Below are 23,343 nucleotides of genomic sequence, written 5' to 3' on the forward strand. Positions count from 1 at the left end.
CTTCTTTTTGGATTATTTGGAATAGTTTCAGAAGGAATGGTACCAGCTCCTCTTTGTACATCTGGTAGAATTCAGCTGTGAACCCGTCTGGACCTGGACTTTTTTTTGGTTAGTAGGCTATTAATTGCTGCCTGAACTTCAGCCCCTGTTACTGGTCTGTTCAAGGTTTCAACTTCTTCCTGGCTTAGGCTTGGGAGGGTGCAAGTGTCCAGGAATTTATCCATTTCTTCTAGGTTTACTGGTTTATATGCATAGAGTTGTTTGTAGTAGTCTCTGATTAGAATTTGTATTTCTGTGGAGTCAGTGGTTATATTCCCTTTATTGTTTTTTATTGGATCTATTTGATTCTTCTCCCTTTTCTTTTTTATTGATCTGGCTAGTGGTGTATCTATTTTGTTGATCTTTTCAAAAAAACCAGCTCCTGCATTTATTGATTTTTGAAGAATTTTTTTGTATCTCTATCTCCTTCAGTTCTGCTCTGATCTTAGTTATTTCTTGTCTTCTGCTAGCTTTTGAGTTTTTTTCATTTTGCTCCTCTAGCTTTTTCAATTTTGATGATAGGATGTTGATTTTAGATCTTTCCTCACGTCTCTGGTTGGCATTTATTGCTATAAATGTCCCTCTAGACACTGCTTTAAATGTGTCTCAGAGATTCTGGAACATTGTGTCTTCGTTTTCATTGGTTTTGAAGAACATCTTTATTTCTGCCTTCATTTCATTGTTTATCCAGTTGACATTCAGGAGCCAGTTGTTCAGTTTCCATGAAGTTGTGCGGTTCTCAGTTAGTTTCTGAATTCTGAGTTCTAATTTGATTGCGGTGTGGTCTGAAGGACTGTTTATGATTTCCGTTCTTTCACATTTGCTGAGGAGGGATTTACTTTCAATTATGTGGTCAATTTTAGAGTAGGTGCGATGTGGTGCTGAGAAGAATATATATTCTGTGGATTTGTGGTGGAGAGTTCTGTAGATTTCTATTAGGTCTGCTTGGTCCAGATTTAAGTTCAAGTCCTGGATATCCTTGTTAATTTTCTGTCTTGTTGATCTTTCTAATATTGACAGTGGAGTGTTAAAGTCTCCCACTATTATTGTGTGGGAGTCTAAGTCTAAGTCTCTTTGTAGGTAGTTAAGAACTTGCTTTATGTATCTGGGTGCTCCTGTATTGACTGTGTATATGTTTAGGATCGTTAGTTCTTCTTCATGCATTGATCCTTTTACCATTATGTAGTGCCCTTCCTTGTCTGTTTTGATCTTTGTTGGTTTAAAGTCTATTTTATCAGAGACTAGGATTGCAACTCCTGCTTTTTTTTTTTTTACTCTCCATTTGCCTGGTAGATTCTCCTCCATCCCTTTATTTTGAGCCTATGTGTGTCCTTGCACATGAGATAGGTTTCCTGAATACAGCACACCGATGGGTTTTGACTTTTTATCCAATTTGCAGTCCTCGTCTTTGAATTGGGGCATTTCGTCCATTTACATTTAAGGTTAATATTAGGTGTGAATTTGATCCTGACATTTTGATGATGATGCTGGTTGTTTTGCCCATTAGTTGACACATTTTCTTTATTGTGTCGATGGTATTTACCATTTGGTATGTTTTTGGAGTGGCTGGTACTGGCTGTTCCTTTCTATGTTTAGTGCTTCTTTTGGGAGCTCTGTAAGGCAGGCCTGTTGGTGACAAAATCTCTCAGCAATTGCTTGTTTGTAAAGGATTTTATTTCTCCTTCGCTTATGAAACTTAGTTTGGCTGGATATGAAATTCTAGGTTGAAAGTTTTTTTCTTTAAGGACGTTGAATATTGGCCCCCACTCTCTTCTGGCTTGTAGGGTTTCTGTCAAGAGATCTGCTGTGAGTCTGTTTGGCTTCCCTCTGTGGGTGATCTTACCTTTCTCTTTGGCTCCCTTTAGAATTTTTTCCTTTGTTTCAACCCTGGTGAATCTGATGATTATGTGCCTTGGGGTTGCTCTTCTTGAGGAATATCTTTGTGGTGTTCTCTGTATTTGCTGGACCTTAATGATGGCTTGCCTTGCTAGGTTGGGGAAGTTCTCCTGGATAATATCCTGAAGAGTATTTTCCACCTTGGGTTCATTCTCTCCGTCACATTCAGGTACACCTATCAAATGTAGATTAGGTCTTTTCCCATAATCCCATATTTCTTGAAGGCTTTGTTCATTTCTTTTCACTGTTTTATCTCTATTCTTGCCTTCTCGTTTTATTTCATTGAGTTGATCTCTGATATCCTTTCTTCTGCTTGGTTAATTCGGCTATTGAAACTTGTGTATGCTTTGTGAAGTTCTCATGCTGTGTTTTTCATCTCCATCAAGTCATTTATATTCTTCTCTAAGCTGTTTATTCTAGTTAGCATCTCATCTAACCTTTTTTCTCGGTTCTTAGTTTCTTTGCATTGGGTTAGAACAGGTTCTTTTAGCTCTGAGAAGGTTGTTATTATCCACTTTCTGAAGCTTGTTTTTTGTCAGTTCATCAGACTCATTCTCCATCCATCTTTGATCCGTAGCTGGTGAGGAGTTGTGATCCCTTGGAGGAGGAGAGGCATTCTGGTTTTTGTTGTTTTCCTCCTTTTTGCGCTGGTTTCTTCCCATCTTAGTGGTTTTATCTACCTGTGGTCTTTGTAGTTGGTAGCTTTCAGATGGGGTCTCCGAGTAGATGTCCTTTTTGTTGATGTTGAAGCTATTTCTTTCTGCTTCTTAGTTGTCCTTCTAACAGTCAGGCCCCTCTGCTGCAGGACCGCTGGAGGTCCACTCCAGACCTTGCTTCCCTGGGGATTGCCCATGGGGTTGCAGAACAGCAAGGGTTGCTGCATGTTTCTTCCTCTGCTATCCTCGTCCCAGATGGGTACCCGCCAGATGTTGGCCTGAGCTCCCCTTTATGAAATGTCTCTTTGGGTATACAGGGGTTGGGAGCTGCTTGAGGAGATAGCCTGTTCCTTATAGAAGCTCAAGTGCTGTGCTGGGAATGCCTCTGTTCCATGTAGAGCTGCTGGGCAGGTACCTTTAAGTCTGCTGTAGCTGAACTCATAACTACCTCTTTTCCCATGTGCTCTGTCCTAGGAAGGTCTGCTTTATTTATAAGTCCCTGTTGTGCTGCTGCCTTTTTTTATAGATGCCCTGCCCCACACAGAGTAGTCTTGTCACAGTCTGCCAGCAGAGGCATTGCTGAGCTGCTTCAGGCTCTGCTCTGCACTGTGTGAACTGCCTCGGTAGTGGCACACTGCCTCAGTATTGGGGGACGCCCTTCCTTCCACTGAGCTGGATGGTCCTGGTTCCAGCTGTGCTTGCTGCGACACTCTCAATCCAGAGCATTTCAGATTGCTTGTTTTGTGAGGGTGGTACCCGTTGAACCAGATCCCCTGACTCCCTGTCTTAGCCCCCTCCCTTTCAGTTGAATGGGCAGCTCTGTCTCCCAGGCATGCAGGATGCTGGCCGAAAAGGCAGCCCACACTTGTGTGAGTTTCTGTGGACCGACGTGGCGCTGGCTGAAACCTCCATGCTGAAAACTTGCAGTGATTTTCAGCCCGGGAATCTCCTGGTCTGTGGGCAGTGAAAACGTGTTTGGAGATGTGGTGAGCACTTACCATCTATGCTGTTTTCTTTGGGAACTGCACTCCAGAGCTGTTCCTATTCGGCCTTCTTGGAAAAACAAATTTTAATTTTTAATTAGTCAATATTATTTTAAGGCATCTTCTTGGCTAAAGACCACATTTTCTATCTATGGTTTGTTTCCATTCCAAACTCAAAGCTAACATGAAAATTCAATAGGAGCTCCTTTACTTTTATTTCTATACTCATTCCTCTAACATTTTTGAAGTGCCTGCTATGTGCTGAAGAAATACCAAGATTAGTATGCTACGGTTTCCAGGAAAACGTGGTCTGTTACAGGTGATAGTAATGTAGTCAAATAATTTTAGCTTTTTGGTATTTACTATAATAAAAGTGCCTAACTCTGCCTGGGAGGTCAGTGAAAGCTTGGAGGAAGAGGTGACATAAACATTAAGTTTTAATGGCAAGTAGAAATTTTGGATTGGGGCAGGCAGAACATTCTAAGCAGAATAAACATGATATGCTATCTTAATATATGGTTTGTAGGCATTCAGAGTAAAGGAAGTACCTGCCGTAGTGAAAATCTTTGGATTCTGTATTTACTGAAAAGTCTGTGATTAATGGATTGCTTTCCAGTGGAGTCAGATGGCTTTACCTCAGATTCTTATCCAAGGATAATCCTGAATAAAACATCTCTCCGACTAGAAAATAGCCTAACTGTTCATCTACCAAATAGTGGGGGGAGATGATGAACAACCAAGTAATGTCAAACTGACAGTTTTGTAAGTGTCACCAATAGCTTCTCAACTCAGTCTTTAATGGTGGTGGCCACTCTTCAGCACTGGACACAGTTGACTTCATCTTTGTATTTATCTTTATTATTTATCTTTTTCTCTGCCTGTCCTTTACATGTCATTGTTACATTGGCCTCCTTATCTTCTCACAGCTGGAACATTCTTTTCTCTAAGAGGCTTTCCCTGGCTCCTTGCCCATTTGGGTCCTCTTAAAAAGTGTTCCTACAGCACTACATAATGTTCTTGTTATTACTCTTCATTTGTTCTTCTTTGTGTTTGATTACCTGCCTTTCTTGCTCCCTAAAGGAGATAGTGTTAGTCTTGTTTGTTATTGAATGTCTGGTATCTAGTTCAGTCGCAGATGTTAATGTACTCATTATATTTATTAATTTAATAAATATTTATTGAGCACTGTATAAGCTAAGGAATTCAGTAGTAAACAAAACATAAAAATTCCTGCCCTTTTTGACTTATTTGTTGAATTGATGAATGAACAAACGAACAAACAAAATCTGTGCACTCCCTGGGCAATGTTATCCATTCCCATGCCTTCAGCCACCACATATGAATTGATTAACTCTCAAATGTCTATTTCTACTCAGACAGCTTTTCTGAATTTCATACCCAGGAATCCAAGTGTCCCCTCTTGACTGTTTCCACTAAACTCTCCCAAGCATCTTTAACTCTGTGTTCTAAATCTGCACTCTCCCAAAACCTTTTCTTTCTATTCTGTATTCTGTGTATTATAAATGGAATCAGACATCTGGTCATTCATCTTGTCATCCAGTTCATAAGCTGACATTGCCTTAAATGTCCCTTTTTAACCCCTTATCCCCTGATTTCTCCAGCTCACACCCCTCTCATCTCTTGCTTAGACTTTTGTAATGATTTTCTAATTGGTTGCTTTGATTCTAGTCTTAAGCCCTCTGATCCATCCTTTACACTCCTACCAGAGGTATCTTTATGAAATGCAAATTAACTATAAGACATCAATGATTTAAATAGAAATAAAATCTAAACAACTTAGGGTAACATTTGAGATGTAGACCCTGTTAGTCTCAGTAGCCTTTTCACTCATTCTGTCCCACTCAGGACCAGTTAACCATCCATGCCATGCTTCTTGTAGTTCCCTTAATGTACATATTGATCACTTTTTTCGTGCCTTTGAACCTGGTGATTTGTCAGCCAGGCGTACTGCACACCCTGCCTACTTGGTACATCCTAGATGAAGATGTCAGAGAAGTTACTTGCCCTAAGTTACATCATTACTAAGTACCAGAGTTAAGATTTGAGCCAAGAATGTTGGACTGACACCTAAGTCTGTGCTTTTACTGACTCCACAGTACTGCCTTTGTACATTGTACAAAGGCATAAGATATGCCTGTTACATTGTATTCAGAAGACACTTGGTAAGTGACTGGAAGAAAGCTTGGCAGGCCTTTTTTGCATGGCATTTTTGCTGTCTTGTATGTGCCTCTTCCTGGCTCCAGGGACAGGTTCTGGTTAGTATATCATCAGATCATAGTAACAGTTTGTCACCTGACTTACTGACCAAGGACACGTGATTGTAGAGAACTCTTAGGAGACTGACCTGATGCTCAAGTTTCAGCTTCTCACATGGTAACTTGTGGTAGAAGTAGGAAGACAAGAAGAGATGAAGTAATAGTAGAAAGATAAAAATTAAAAAAATGCAAACAACAAAAACCAAAATAAAAAAAAAGACTTTTCCTGCAATGGTTTATTATGAAAACTTCCAAGTATATAGATAGTTGACAATATGGCATTTGCCACATACCGCACTGCACAAGGGTTCAAGGACCTAAGAGGGAATGGCAGGGGATAAAGACACAGACACAGAGATACAGAAAGCTGGGCCAGGTGGTCCAGGAGATGAGGATGTCACTCTCTCTGGCCCCAGGCTATCTCATTGTGCTTTATTTTATAAGTTCATAAAGGCACATAGCAGAGGGAGGGTGCAGTCACTTAGAACAGCCTGTGGTTATTATTCTCATACTTTAGTTAATATACTTCAGCTGAGAAACTATCCTGCACCAAGGTCAGTGAAAGCTGGTTATCTCTCTAGGTCCATCTGTTCTCTCCAACACACACACATCCTCCTGTGGTTTCATTTCCCTGAAGTTCAACTAAAGTTCACAGCAGCCCTGCTGCTGATGACTACATAGGGGATGTGATGTTCTGGCTCCCTACAATGGCATTGAAACACTGTGTACCTTCTACCTAGATTTCAGTTGTTGACATTGGCTATATATGCTTTGTCACCTCTCATGTGTATTTATATAAATATTTATATGTATACTTATATATTTATATGTGAATATATTTATAATATGTAATATATATGCTATATAAATAACTGTTCTAAAGCTATAGACATATGTAATTATATATAAAATATAATTATATTCATATAAAAATACACACGAGAGGGGGCAAAGCAGATATAGCCAGTGCCAACAACCATATATATATATGTATATATATATATATATATATATATACACATATATATATATATATATATAAATGTATATAGCTCTATATATAGAAATATATACATATATAATAGAAATTTATATAAATTATAAATTTACTTACAGATATAAAGTTTTATAAAAATTTATTTGCTGGCTGGGCATGCTGGCTCATACCTGTAATCCCAGCACTTTAGGAGGCTGAGGCAGGCAGATCACAAGGTCAGGAGATTGAGACCATCTGGCTAACACAGTGAAACCCCATCTCTACTAAAAATACAAAAAATTAGGTGGGCATGGTGGTGCATGCCGGTAGTCCCAGCTACTCGGGAGGCTAAGGCAGGAGAATTGCTTGAACCTGGGAGGTAGAGGTTGCAGTGAGCCGAGATCATGCCATTGCACTCCAGCCTGGGTACAAGTCTCCATTAAAAAAAAAAAAATGATTTGCTTATTTTTCTCAGTATCACAGAAAATACCACTTGTCTCTGATACTTGGGATGCTTAGACAGGTACTTAGTAATCTTGATCTAATACACAGCTAAGTGAAGTGGCAAGTGTCACATATAACTCCTAACTACCTCAGACTTGTCTCATAAGAATTAGAACATTTTACTTTATAAACCAGATGATACTTGATGAAATGAGTAGTAATTCCATAGTATTAACTGTTATTGAGTCCATATTCTAATTTTTCTAGTTGTTCCAAGAATGTCTTTTCTATTTTTCTCCCTGAACAAGGATTCAGTTATGCTTCGTGGGTTGCATTTGGTTGGGTTTTTGGTCTTTTAATCTAAAATAGGCCTCCTACCCCCCAAACCTTTTCCCCTAAGACATTGACCTTTTGAAGAGTTCAGGCCAAGTGCTTTGCAAAATCTCCCATATACTAGATTTGTCTGATTGTTTCTTATGGTATCATTTAATTTGTCCCTTATTCCTTCTAAATTCTGTGAAGTGGAAGTTAGGTTTACAAATTTGATTAGATTCAGATTAAAACATAAGTGATAATGCCTACTTCATTCAATTGGACAGAATTTGTTTTTCTGCTTATTAGTGGTCCTAAATTAATTTGAATATTGACCACCAGATTGTACCATTGAAAGGTACATTTTCTTCTTTGCTGTAATTAATTGTCAGACCTTAGGAATATCTAATTCACTAACCTTTTACCTGATGGTTTTAGTATCCATTGATGATCCTTGCCTGAATTCGTTATTACATTGGGGGTCCTAAAATGGTGATTTAAAATTTGACCATTCTTCTAAGTAATTAGCTTGTTTTCTTCTGTAAAGAAGGACTTTTTTTTTTTTTTTTTTTTTTTTTTTTTTTGTGTTTTTTTTTTTTTTTTTTTTTTTTTTTTTTTTTTTTTTTTGAGATGGAGTTTTGCTCTTATTGCCCAGGCTGCAGTGCAGTGGCTCGATCTCAGCTCACTGAAACCTCCATTTCCCGGGTTCAAGCAATTCCCCTGCCTCACCCTCCCAAGTAACTGGGATTGCAAGCGTCCACCACCATACCCGTCTAATTTTTTTTATTTGTAGTAAAGATGGGGTTTCGCCATGTTGGGCAGGTTGGTCTCGAACTCCTTACTTCAGGTGATCCGCCTGTCTCAAGCTACCAAAGTGCTGGGATCACAGGCCTGACTTCACTTTATCCATCCTTTCTTCTCCTTTTGAAGCGTTACCATGAAATGGTGGATTTTTATTTATTCAGTATTCTATTAATTAGTGATATTTCAGTGCTCAAAATTTCCCAAATGTGGTTAGTAGGCATCCCTCTTCAGGCTATCTCCTAGTCTTTTTTTTTTTTTTTTGGAGACAGAGTTTCTTGTCACCCAGGCTAGAGTGCAATGGTGCAACTTCGACTCACTGCAACCTCCGCCTCCCAGGTTCAAGTGGTTCTCCTGCCTCAGCCTACCGAGTAGCTAGGATTACAGGTGCCTGCCACCATGCCCTGCTAATTTTTTATTTTTATTTTTTGAGATGGAGTCTTACTCTGTTGCCAGGCTGGAGTGCACTGGTGCAATCTCTGATCACTGCAGCCTCCTCTTCCTAGGTTCAGGCGATTCTCCTGCCTCAGCCTCCCAAGTATCTGGGACTACAGGCACACACCACCACGCCCAGCTAATTTTTGTATTTTTAGTAGAGATGGGGTTTCACCATATAGGCCAGGATGGCCTCGGCCTCCCACAGTGTTGGGATTACAGTCGTGAGCCACTGCACCTGGCTGCTATCTTCTATTCTTGTGACAAGCCCCCGTCTATTTGTCTTTTAACACTTTCTTGCATTTTACAGCACAACAAGTGTTTCAAGTTTTCTCTACCCCAAAATGGGGTTCAGCCATTTTTCTAAGGAGTCTTGGCTCCAGAAAAGGAGAATCTTTTTCTTAAATTTAATGATTCACCTTTTTTGTCTTTTCACAGAGGCCTCTCTACATTAAGTTCTGTATTAGATCAAGATTATTTAAGTACCAGTCTAAGCAACCCAGATGTCAGAGACAAGGGTGCGGTGGAGTGGTGGGATTGGACTCTGCTAGGCGAGGGGAATTATTTCAGCCTAAATGATGTTTCATTACTCTGGCAGCTCCCTAGTAGTATATCCTATCTCTGGCCCTTCCGCTCTCCACCCATGATTTTTGTCTCATACAGTTTTTATTCTTTTACTCATCCCCTTATTCATTCTGCTCTTTACTTTTACTTATCTAATGAATTTTAGTGTTAAGATTTTAAGCTTTACAAAATGATTATTTTCCACAGCCATTTCAGCTAATTAATTTGATGCTTAGGTTTTGATGTAATCTTGCTTAATACTAATTTATATTTATTTGTGTTATCTAATAAAGACTTATTTCTTTGAAGAGGTTGCAGTGACAGCTGTTTCTTCCACTTCTTAAACAGTGGTTAGGCAGACTACAGCATTTTAAATTCATGTCATATTTTGGTCTACACTTTCCCTTAAGTTTGGTTTTTAACATCTATTTCATTTTTTTCTGTCAGTTGGTCAGGATTAAGTTAAATATATCTTCTCTTTCATTGTATCCCCAAAATCATTGAGAAGGGCATTTTATCTGCATTTTCCTAACATAAATCTTTCTCTCCAGATGGAGAGTTGAAGTCTCATTGTGCTAGGGAGAAGGAAAGGGGAGGGCATTTTGAAATCTGCTATATCAAAAAAGACATTAAAAATTGATAAAGGTAGGCCTACCTGTTTTTATATTCTGCCACATAGCATGTGTTTAAATGAATTTGCCTATAATTTGTTTCAAACACTGACATTTTACTCCTAAGCTATATAATTGTGCTTGATTTTTCCAGAGTAAAATTCATATTCTGTGACCTAATATGTTCACCTACTATAAAAATTACTGCCTATGGTAACAGCAAGAATAAGAATTTCTTTTTATATACATAATAGCCGGCAGAGACTCCTGGGACCACCACAAATCATTCTCTTCTTTTGGAGCTTGCTTCCTATGGAAATATAAAACCAGACTAGTCTAATGTAGGTTGACTCTGAAAACCTATTTAGACCATCATTTACGCTATTGTTGTTATTTAAGATGCTAAGAATTCAACAGGCTCTTCTAATTAATGTATTCCCTAAGTTTAGTAACCTGTCCTTTCCCTGTGAACTAGCTCCTCTTCTATCATCTACCTCTGGCTCCTTTTTTGTTAAAGGTTAATAATGAGAATAATGAAGCAATTGGTTATTTATGCAGTCATGATTGGCAAAAGTTATTAGAGCAAGAATCTGCCCAGAAGCAATGATTAGGTTATGAAAATGTTAAGGAATACTGAATCCAGACACCATTTTTGACATTTGAGAAATAATATTTCAGCCCTTAATCATGATGATCGGTAGTAAAAGTATTTATACAGAATAAATCCCATTGGATAGTAATTCTTATACCAACAGCATACATAAGTGTTAAGGGGAGATATGAAAATGATCTGAAGGGAAAAAGATCCTGGGGAGGAAATTAGTACAGTGAGAAGTAAGGAACAGAACTCTGTCTTGGGTAGAACTATTTGTCTCCCAGGCACCTGGTCTACAAAGTTAGCGGACCTTTTCCAATTCAGTATTTTCATCTTGAACACTTGGCGAGTTTTAGGAGGTGTGAGAGAAGGTACCCCAGGTTAAATTGCTGTTATTTATATCAAACTATAGAAAATACAGGGAGGTACACAGGCAGAAAATTTCCTGGTGATGTTTTGATTAATGAAATATTGACTTAACTGAAAACTTAACAAAAAAAATCAAATTCTAGTATCTTTATGTTTAATACAGTTAGGAACTTTCTGTGTAAATTGGCAGTACTCTTGCCAGAACAGTGTTATTTCTACCCCACGCTGATTTAAAATAGCTTTAATGTACATAATTCACATAAAATTCACCCATTTAAACTATATAATTAAATGGTTTTGAGTATGTTCCCAAAATATGCAAACACCACTACTTTGTAATTCCTGCACACGTTTATTACCTTTCCCCCAAAATTCATACCTGTTTGCAGTTACTCTTCATTTCTTCTACCCTAACCCTAGCAACCACTAATCTATTTCTGTCTGTATAGATTTGCCTGTTCTGAACATTTTATACAAATGAAATCAAAGACTATGTGGCCTTTTGTGTCTGGCTGCTTTTATTTAGCATGTTTTTAAGGTTCATCCATGTTGCAGCGTGCAGCAGTACTTCATTCCTTCTGAGGGCTGAATAATATTCATTTATAAATATTCCACATTTTGTTTATTCATTTATCAGTGGACACTGAGATTGTTTTCCTTTTCTACTATTAGGAATAATGCCATATTGAATATGTATATACAAGGTTTTGTGTGGACATATGTTTTTTAAAAAGTTTTCTTTGCTTATATATTTAAGAGTCTTCAGGATACACTTTCAGTTCTCTTGAGTATATAACTATGAGTAGAATTGCTGGGTCATATGGTAAAAAAATTCTCTAACATTTTGAAATAGCTAAGTTATTTCCCAAAGTGGTAGCACAGTCTTATGTTCCCATTAGTTGTGTAGGAGGGTTCCAGTTTCTCCATATCCTTGTGAATACTTGTTAGTCTTTTTGGTTATGGTCATCTTAGTGGATGCAAAGTGGTATCTCAGTGTGTTTCTGATTTGCATTTCCCTAATGGCTGTGCTGAGTATCTCTCCCTATACTTCTTGGCTATTTACACAGTTTGTTTTGGGAAATGTCTATTCAAAGCCTTTCCCCATTTTTAAATTGGACTATCTTTTTATTGTTTAGCTGGACAAGGTCTTTATATATTCTGGACACAAATTCTTTACCATATTGTTTCCAAGCATTTTCTCTCATTCAGAAGGTTGTGTTTTTTTCCATTTTTAAATAATGTCCTTTGAAGCACAATCATTTTACATTTTGAAGTCCAATTTGTCTGTTTTTATTTGGTTACTTGTACTTTTACCTAATCCAAGGTCATAAAGATGTACTTTTATATTTTATGCTAAGAGTTTTATATAAGTTTTAACTTTTACATTGAGATTGATGCATTTTCAGCTTTTTTTTTTTTAAATATAGTGTGAGGTAGGGGTTCCTTTACATGTATTTGCATTTCTTTTTGTTTATTCAAATTTAAAGAATCGAGGAATAAATCTCTTTTCAAATGGGATGTTCATTGCTACTCTCTTTGTGAAGTATTGTTTTATGATTTTGGGGGAGGAACACATGTAACTTTTATCTGAAGACTTTATACTTATGACTCTCTCACCCAATATCATTGCATTTCTGGCTCTGTTTTGTTTATTGGAATATGAAAAGCAGCACTGATGGATGCAGTTTGAATCAATTTTTCAGGTTTTTTTTTCCTTAATTTGCAATCTCACCTCTTCAGCTACAGTACAGAGAATGCCAAGAACTTTTAAGCCTCTATCAGAAATATTTATCAGAACAACAAGAGAAGCTTACCATGTCTGTCTCAGAACTTGGTGCTCCTAGAATGCAGGAACAGCAGGTAAGCATCTTCATTTTTACCTTTCTTGTTTTCAGTGGATCAGCAATATGTCAGAAGAACTGTTTGCTTTTTATGTTAATTTTCTCACACTATATAACATTGTTTTAAAACATGTAGCTACTCCATGTGATTGAGTTGATGTCTTTCCCTCCTCCTTTCCTTTCTCCTCCTGTTCCTGGGCCCAGAGATAAGGAATGATTACTTGAAGCAGTCTCTGTGGGTCTGTGGGGAAGCTCCTGGTTGTATGAAAGCACAGCCAGAATGATAAAGAAAACACTGCTCTGTTACTTAATGAAGAAGATCAGGTGGGCTGTTTGTTACTCATTGTCCTTATGAAAAACACGAATAAGCCTTTCTTAATTCATGTTTATTTTGTTACTTGGGGACTTATAAAAACTTTAATTGGAGAATATTAGGATATTTTGCATATGCTTGTATACATGTATTAATCATGTAAGCATATATGAGAGTGTTTATATAAACATTTATACACATATCACGAAGTGGTATATATTACATAATTAAGTAAATGTTCAGAACCCTGCCAGATGTGATGTAAAATAAGCTCTAAAGAACCACTTCTGGTCCTCTAGCAACTGATACTTTATGTCTCTTATATGCTTGAGTTTAAATCTTCAAATGGATGGAAATAAGCCTTACATATTACATTGTAGGAAAAATTATAATAGGGTCAAAGTCATTCATGTTAAGTATCAAAATATAGATAATGTGGCTGGGCACGGTGGCTCACCTGTAATCCCAACACTTTGGGAGGCCAAGGTGGGCAGATCAGGTCAGGAGATTGAGAGCATCTTGGCCAACATGGTGAAACCCCATCTCTACTAAAAATACAAAAATTCGCTGGGCATGGTGGCACGTGCCTGTAATTCCAGCTACTCTGGAGGCTGAGGTGGTAGTAAGCCAAGATCGCACCACTGCACTCCAGCCTGGTTGACAGAGCTAGACTGTCTCAAAAAAATTAAAAAAAAAGAAAAACACCCAAAATATAAATAATGTGCTAAAGTGTTATACTTCTCTTTTTGAATCAGGTCCTAAAGATCAGATTTTAGAATTTTTTTGCAAACCTTTTAAAGAACAGCATTGCTATTGAACTTAGAAACAACTGTTTCGGATGAGTTAAGAGCTTTGGCTAGGGACTTCCAGTTTTGAACCTAAAGTTTGTACATATGGAAAAGTTAAATAAATACATATTTTGCTAGAATGTGATATAGCTGAAACTTTTTGAAGTCACAAAATTTTAAAGAAATAGCCAAAGTATAAATGGTTTGTTTGTATTTTGTTCTGACATATTTTCTTTTGTTCTGTTTTCTGAAAACAGAAAAAAAAGGCAGAGGAAGGTGGCAGCTATTTTTGATTGTTTATGTGAAGTTCCCCTGCTACATTGAAAACAAATCAGGCATTTTTAAGGTAGCCCTTGCCTATTGCTTTTCAGGGGGTTAGAGAATATGGTAGTGTGAAGATCAGATTTCTGACCTTTGGTTTCACATTTCTACTTACTGCTCCTGCATGACATAGATGTGTGAAGAAGGCACAAAACTGAAGGCCAATCCATTTGGCAAGGATATGGGAGGGGAGGTGGAGGAATCTTTCAATTGCCAGTATTAATAGAGTCTTATCTTAAGGCTACAGACCTGATAGTGAAGAAACAGTCACCAGGGAGCCCTAAAGACATGTAGAAAATACCCTTTTTCTATTTACTTTTGAAATTGGAGAAAAATAACACTTTCTCAGGGGTTGGTGATTTATATTGAAGCTAATGATTTCTTGGAGGTTTTGCCCAACAAGTCTGCTTCCTTGCAGTAAGGGCATCATTGCAAAGACTCTATGCTTCAGTGATGACATTGACCTAATTCTTTTCCCACCTCCCACTTACCTTCTGTTTATGTACTTGCAAATAGATTGTGCCCATCTCTGTAATGGTACCTTTCTTGTTATTTTGTAATCATTGTTACAACATTCATCTATCTCCCTTACCAACTTTTTTTTATAAAGAGGCATCCTGTTGCATTGGTTTTTATAAACTCAGAGCCTAACATAGGTCTTAGCTTAAGAAATATTTTTTTCATTAATTTTATTTAACAAACATTTATGTAGTCGATACTATATGTTAATACATATCAAATCATTTAATCCTAACTCAGTGAAATAAGATAGGTTATTATCTCTGTTTTCTGCCTCTTCCAGAGGCAGAATGAATCAATCAATCAGCCAGGTCATACAGATAACAGGTTCGCAAACCCAAGATATGAACTAAGCCAATCTGGTGCTATAGTTTGTTGAAGAAGGAAAGACAAGAAAAATTTGAGATAACTAAAGTTGTTAAAAATTGGCTTTAGATATTCTTGTTTCTATAACTAACTCTCCTTGCCTCTTAATGTGACATACAGATTTTTAAACTCTAGAGCACAAATATGCTAGAGATGGTGTGAAACTATTTTCTTTCCTTGCAAGAATCCACAATGTCAGATAAAACATAAAATTTTATTCTCAAATTTTATAAAATTTCACCTTCAGTTTTTATGATGGTGATGGCAGCAGATCGTTTTTCATGTGGCATTTATTTGACTTTGAGAGACTTGTTCTGTTTCTTTGTATTAGTTGCTCTCTGGTGTAAATTGCATATGATGTATTTTGCTTATAGTTTATTAAATTCACAGTTCTCCAGAAGAATGCCCTAGCTCATTATTTTTGTTTTTGACTTCTGCCATTTCCTTGAAAATCTCTTTATTATCAAGGTGATTTTTTCCCTTGTTTTCTTTCCATCCTCTTTCTCACTTTTTCTTAAAGATGAATGCATTCTACATTTCTTTTATAATTTATTCAGCATTATAAGTTCTTCATAGTGGGTTCTAGAGAGGTCCTTCACTTGTTCTGTTTAGGTTGTAGTATTTATTTGATGTGTGTGTATTACCCCATTATCTTATCTTAATAAATAGTACTTAACTATAGTACAATCCTAGTCTTGAACATGGGAGGGTCTAATAACCATAGTTTTGGTTAATGTACATTTTAGAATATAGCCTTTTCTTATTATAGGAGAGTGTGTGTGGTTTTTTTTTTTTGTTTGTTTTTGTTTGTTTGTTTGTTTTTTATTAATCTAAACTTAGTGTCACCTCACCCATGATGCTCATAGCTTCCATTTTGGTCTTGTTTGATACCATATACAATTTTATAAAAGTTGTCATATTTCCTCAGTACTCTTTATATTAAGAGAAAGCCTAAGCAGCATTTTGAATAGCTTCTCCTACTCCAGTTTGAAAATGTTGGTAGGTAAGCCTATTTCACTATTTTTATTAACTCTGTAGCTTTAGAATTTTCTTGAGATTTCTTTTTTTTTTTTTTCTTTAAAATGGGTAAAATTATTACATTTTAGCCATAGGCAATGGATATTGAATTTCAGCTCCTCTGATCTGGTAAAAGGCTTGTTAGAGAAACTTCTTTATATGCCCTGTGATTACTTGTTCACATTTCATGATAGGTCTGGGTCATGGACTGGCCAAGAATCTGAAATGTACTATACTGAAGATGAATCATTGCTAAGTACAAGCTTAATGTCTGTTGGTGGTTGTTTTCACTATTGTCTCTACAGTGTTATTAAACAGCAATCAGGAATTCGAGACCAGCCTGGTCAACACAGTGAAACCCCATTTCTACTAAAAATACAAAAAATACAAAAAAAAGTCAGCCAGGTATGAAGGCACGTGCTACCATGGCAAAATGATTTCACTTCTGTGACTATGTTTTTAAAAAGATTATGTGGATAGGCCCAATCAATTAAGAATAGCAGAGTTTTCTTTAGCTGAGAGCAAAAGATGAAATCAGAGAGATTTGAAACATGAGAAGGATTGAGCTCACCATTTCTAGCTTTAAATATGAAAGAGGCTTGAAGATAAGGATAGTCCATGTCCAACAGCAAGAAAATGAGGATTTAAGTCCTACAACCACAAGGAGCTGTATTCTGTCACAACAACCTGAATGAGCTTGGAATCAGTTTCCTCCTCAGATATTCCAAATTAGATCGCAGCTCAGCTGACAACCCAAATTCAGTCTTGTGAGAAACTAAACATAGAACCTAGTTGAGTTGGCCTGTACTTTTGACCTATGTAACTGTGAGCTAATGAATTTGGGTTACTTTAAGCTGTTACATTTATGGTAACTTGTTTTGCAAAAATAGAAAAAAAATACATACAGAGGGCTCCAAGATGGCCAACTAGACCCAGCCAGTAGGAACATTTCCTACCAAGGGACTGGGACATCAGGAAAACTGATACACTCCTAGCAGATCTTCAGAAGAAAGGTGTTGAGAGCGGGCTGAAGGAAGGAAGAAACAGATGCTGGGCTGAAAGGGGAGGAAGCTGGGAACCCTGCATGGGGCTGCTGCACACTGGGGCTTGTTCCTGGCCCTCCATGACTCCTGTGGAGTGGGTAAATTGAACAGACATGGAGCAACTCACTGTCATCATAGGCCTTTGGAATCCCAGAAATAAGACAGTCACACAACAATAAAGAAAAAATGAAAAGTAATGAACAAAATCTTCAAGAAATATAGGATTATGTAAAGAGACAAAATCTTTGACCCATTGGCATCTTTGAAAGAGATGGGGAGAAACAACTTGGAAAACATATTTCAGGATATCATCCATGAGAACTTTCCCAACCTAGCTAGAGAGGCCAAGATTCAAATTCAGGAAATGCAGAGAACCTCTGCAAAATACTTCACAAGAATATCATCCTTAAGACATGTAATCATCAGATTCTCTAAGGTCAAAATGAAAGAAAAAATATTAAAGGCAGCCAGAGAGATAGGAGAGGACACCCAGAAAGGGAGGCCCATCAGAATAACAGTGGAACTCTCAGCAGAAACTCTGTAAGCCAGAAGAGATGGGAGGCCTATATTCAACATTCTTAAAAGAAAAGAAATTTCAGCCAAGAATTTTATATCTGACCAAACTAAGCTTAATAAGTGAAGGAGAAGATCATTTTCAGAATTCCTCAGCATTTGCTTAAGGAATTTGATACCACCAGAACTGCTTTACAAGAGCTTCTACAAAAGCACTAAATATGGAAAAGAGAGGCCAGAAACTGCAGAACACACTTAAGTACATAGACCAGTGACACTGTAATGAAACCACACAAAGAAATCAGCATAATGTGTGTTCCTATGCAACAATTTTGCATGTTCTTCACATGTACCCCAAAACCTAAAATACAATAAAATAAATAAATGGGAAAAAAAAAAAGGAAATGCAAATACTAATAATAATAAAATAAGTGATGTCATTACACATGGGGACCCACATTTTACAAAACCTTTGAAGCTATAAATGGACAAGTGTCTGTTGGTGTTCCNAAAAAAAAAAAAGAAATCAGCATAATAAACAGTTAACAACATGATGACAGGATCGAATCCACACATACTAATACTAACCTTGAAAGCAAATGAGCTAAATGCTTGAAATAAAGGCACAGAGTAGCAAGCTGGATAAAGAAGCAGTACATGATGGTATGCTGTCTTCAAGAGAACCATCTCATGTGCAGTGACACCTGCAGGCTCAAAATAAAGAGATGGAGAAAAATCTACCAAGCAAATAAAAAAACAGAAAAAGGTAAGGGTTACAATTCTAATATCAGACAGAAAAGACTTTAAACATCTTGTCTAGCATCAGGTGACAAAGATAAAAAAAAGACAAAGAAGGCCATTATGTAATGATAAAGGTTTTAATTCAACATGAAAACCTAATTACCCTAAATATATATGCACCCAACACAGGGGGACCCAGATTCATAAAGCAAGGTCTTAGAGACCTTCTAAACTCCCACACAATAGTGAGAGACTTCAACTGCCCATTGGCAGTATTAGACAGATCATTGAGGCAGAAAATTAACAAAGATATTCAGGACCTGACCACTGAACTAAATGGATCTGATAGACCTCTGTAAAACTCTCCACTCCAAACAACAGAATATATATTCTTCTCATCTGCACCCCATACAACGATCCAAAATTGACCTTATAATCAGACATAAAACAATCAGCAGCAAATGTAAAAGTATCAAAATTGTATATCAGCTACCCTCTTAGACCACAGTACAATAAAAATAGAATTCAAGACTAAGAAAATCTCTCAAAAGTATACAATTACATAGAAATTAAACAATCTGCTTGTGAATGACTTTTGAGTAAATAATGAAATTAAGGCAGAAAACAAGAAGTTATTTGAAATTAATGAGAACAAAGATACAAATACCAGAATCTCTGGGACACAGCTAAGGCAGTGTTAAGAGGGAAATATGCCACTAAGCACCCACAGAAAAAGTTAGAAAGATCTCAGACAACCTAACATCACAACTAAAAGAACTAGAGAAGCAAGAGCAAACTACCCAAAGCAAGCAGAAGACAAGAAATAGCCAAAATCAGAGCTTAGCCAAAGGAGACTGAAACACACAAAAAAATTTTAAAAATAAATGAAGCCAGGAGGTTTTGAAAAAAATTAATAAGCTATATAAACCACTGCCTAGACTAATAAAAGACAAAAGATCCAATGAACACAATCAGAAATGAAAAAGGAGATATTACCACTGACTCCATACAAGTGCAGATAACCATCAGAGACTATTATGAACACCTCTGTGCACACAAACTACAAAATCTAGAAGAAATTGATAAATTTCTGGGCACATATACTCTCTCAAGACTGAACTAGGAAGAAATTGAATCTCTAAACATCCCAATAATGATCTCTGAAATTGAATCAATAATAACCTACCAACCAGAAAAATCTTAAGACTGGATGGATTCACAGCCCAATTCTACCAGATATATAACAAAAGGCTGGTACCATTCCTATTGAAACGATTCCAAAAAATTGAAAAGTAAGGACTCCTCCCTAACTCCTTCCACGAGACCAGCATTATCCTGATACCAAAACCTGGCAGAGACATAACAAAAAAAAGAAAACGTCAGGCAGGCCAGTATCCTTGATGAATATCGATGCAAAAATCCTCAACAAAATACTAACAAATCAAATCTAGCAGCACATCAAAAAGCTAATCCAACATGATCAAGTAGGCTTTATTCCTTAGATGAAAAGATGGTTCAACATATGCTAACCAATAAATGTGATTCATCACATAAACAGAACTAAAGACAAAAACCTACATGATCATCTAAATAGGTGCATGAAAGGCTTTTGATAAAATTCAACATCCTTCATGTTAAAAACTCTCTCAATAAACTAGGTGTTGAAGGAACATACTTGAAGATAATAAGACCCATCTATGATAAATCCACAGCCAACATCTTAGTGAATGAACAAAAGCTGGAAGCATTATTTTTCAAAACTGGCACAAGACAAGGATACCCTCTCCCACCACTCCTGTTCAATATAGTATTGGAGGTCCTGGCTAGAGCAATCAGGCAGGAGAAAGAAATAAAGGGCATCCAAATAGGAAGAGAGGAAGTCAAACTATCCTTGTTTGCAGATGACTTGATTCTATATCTCAAAAACTTCACCATCTTGGCACAAAAATTTCCTAAGTTGATAGACAACTCCAGCAAAATTTCCGAATACAAAAATCAATGTATAAAAATCACTAGCATTCCTATACACCAACAACAGCCAAGTCAAGAGCGAAATCAGGTATTCAATTCTATTCAGTCACCACAAAATGAATAAAATATATAGGAATACAGATAGCCAGGGAGGTGAAAGATTTCTACAATGAGGATTTCAAAACAACGCTCAAAGAAATCAGAGGTAAACACAAACAAATGGTAAGTCAATATTTTTGAAATGGCCACAGTGCCCAAAACAATTTACAGATTCAGTGCTATTCCTATGAAACTACCAATGACAGTCTTCACAGAGTGAGAAAAATCAAATTTAAAATTCATACAGAACCAAAAAAGAGCCTGAATAGCCAAGGCAATCCTAAGGAAAAAGAACAAAGTTGGCGGCATCACATTACCCAACTTCAAACTATACTAGAGAGCTCCAGTAACGAAAACAGCATGGTACTCTACAAAACCAGACAGATAGGCCAGTGGAACAGAATAGAGAATCCATAAGAAGGCTACACATGCAACCATCTGATCTTCAAGAAAGCTGGAAAAGAAAAAAAAAGGCAATGAGGAAAAGACTTCCTGTTCAATAAATGGTGCTGGTTTAACTGGCTAGCCATATGCAGAAGATTGAAACTGGACCCATTTCTTACCTAATATACAAAAGTTAACTCAAAATTGATTAAAAACTTAAATGTAAAACCCCACACTATAAAAAACCTGGGAGATAAACTAGGCGGTACCGTTCTGGACATAGGAACTGGCAAATATTTCATGACAATGACACCAAAAGCAATTGCAACAAAAGCAGACATTGACAGATGGGATCTAAGTGAACTAAAGAGCTGCACTGCAAAAGAATCTATCAACAGAGTGAACAAACTACAGAATGGGAGAAAATTTTTGCAAACTATTCATCTGACAAAGGTCTAATATCCAGCATCTATAAGGAACTTAAAAATCTTAAAAGAAACAAACAACCTTGTTAAAACAAGCATAAGAAAGCAAGCTCAATATTACTGATCATTAGAGAAATGCAAATCAAAACCACAGTGAAATACCGTCTCACACCAGTCAGAATGGCTGTTACTAAAAGTAGTTAAAAAATAACATGCTGGCGAGATTTTGGGAGCAAAGCAAACACTTATACATTCCTACTGTTGGTAGGAATGTAAATTAGTTCAACCATTGTGGAAAGCAGTGTGGTGATTCCTTAAAGAGCTAAAAACAGAACTGCCATGCAACCCAGCAATCCCATTACTGGGTATATACCCAATGGAATATAAATTGTTTTAGCATAAAGAAACATTCACACATGTTCATTGCAGCACTTTTGACAATAGCAAAGACATAGTCAACCTGAATGCCCATTAATGGAAGATTGGATAAAGAAATGTAATATGGGCCAGGCACAGTGGCTCACGCATGTAATCCCAGCACTTTGGGAGGCTGAGGCGGGTGGATCATCTGAGGTCAGGATTTCAAGACCCTGACAAACATGGAGAAACCTCGTTTCTACTAAAAATACAAAATTAGCCAAGTGTAGTGGTACATGCCTATAATCCCAGCCAAATGGGAGGCTGAGGCAAGAGAATCACTTGAACCCAGGAAGGAGAGGTTGCAGTGAGGTGAGATCGTGCCATTGCAGTCCAGCCTGGGCAAAAAGAGCAGAACTCCGTCTAAAAAAGAAACATGCATGCTTATGTTCATTGTAGCACTATGCACAATAGCAGAGACATGGAATCAACCTAAATACCCATCAATGGTAGAAAAAAAAAAAAAAAAAAAAGTGTGGTACATATACACCATGGAATGCTGTGCAGGCATTAAAAAAGAATGAGATCACGTTCTTTGCAGAAACATGGATAGAACCAGAGGCCATTATCCTTAGCAAACTAATGCAGGAACAGAAAACCAAGATGTTCTCACTTGTAAGTAGGCGCTAAATACAAGAACACATGGACCCAAAGAGAGGAACAAAAGACACTGAAGCCTATCAAAGGGTAAATGGTGGGAGGAAGGAGAGAAGAAGAAAAAAATAACTACTGAGTACCATGCTTATTACCTGGGTCATGAAATAATCTGTACATCAAACCCCTGTGACACGAGGTTACCTATATAACAAACCTGCACATGTACCCTGAATCTAAAAGTTTCAAAAGAAAATATATGAAGTATTCATGACAATGTAGTACTGCCATAAGGATGGATATATAGATCAATGGAACAAAATTATAAATTCAAATAATAAACTCTAACAATTATGGTCAATTGATTATTGACAAAATTGCTAAGGCAGTTAAATGGGGAGAAAGAATAATCTTTTCGACAAATGGTAATGTGGCAGTTGAACACATGCGAGAAAAATACATTTGGACCCTTCACACTATGCACAGAAATTAAGTTCAACATTAGCCCAACATTCAGGATACCTTTTGTGAAACCTAGCTTCAGACAATGATTTTTCTCAGCACCAGTTTTTGTCTTCTTTAGGTGCAGTATTTTTTAATACCTGAATTTCAACAATGGATCACATTATATAATTTAGTCTTCTATAATTAATAGCCAAAAGTATTGCCTTTTAACTCAGAGGATGAGCAGAGTATCATGTACATGGCTACCATGTCAGGGGAGGGGTCTAACCACAGAAAGATCAAAGATTATCACAATGCCAGACACTGGGAATGGAAGTTCTGACCTTGTGCCTACTTTTTCTTGGTGTCAGAGTAGCCAAGGAAAACACTAAGCAATCAAGCACTAGATGGAGAAGAGGTTACTCACATAAAAAAAGAAACAGCAAGATCAGTTTAATGGTGGCATTGGTCGTTCATGGATAGTGTGTCCCCTACATCCAGTGGGTTCTCTGGCAACCAACCTCTCTTGTCCCTTTCCTGTCCCAGTAAGCGAACTTCTCTTCCTTCTAGAGTACAAAATACTAAATGCT

At 37.1% G+C, this 23,343-nt stretch overlaps 1 protein-coding gene across 6 annotated transcripts in view; it reads left to right on the top strand.

Annotated features, from left to right (window-relative positions):
- KIAA1328 (KIAA1328 ortholog) overlaps window positions 1–23,343 on the top strand; it is a 340,638-nt gene that overhangs the window by 110,128 nt on the left and 207,167 nt on the right. For all 6 annotated transcript variants that reach the window (XM_017505777.2, XM_017505778.2, XM_037730389.1 and 3 more), the window contains one exon: window positions 12,690–12,817. In XM_017505777.2, coding sequence (XP_017361266.1) covers window positions 12,690–12,817 — 128 coding nt within the window. The remainder of the gene's footprint in view (window positions 1–12,689; window positions 12,818–23,343) is intronic.

Source organism: Cebus imitator, unplaced genomic scaffold, assembly GCF_001604975.1.
Source record: "Cebus imitator isolate Cc_AM_T3 unplaced genomic scaffold, Cebus_imitator-1.0 Scaffold342, whole genome shotgun sequence".
Classification (NCBI taxonomy): Eukaryota; Metazoa; Chordata; class Mammalia; order Primates; family Cebidae; genus Cebus; species Cebus imitator.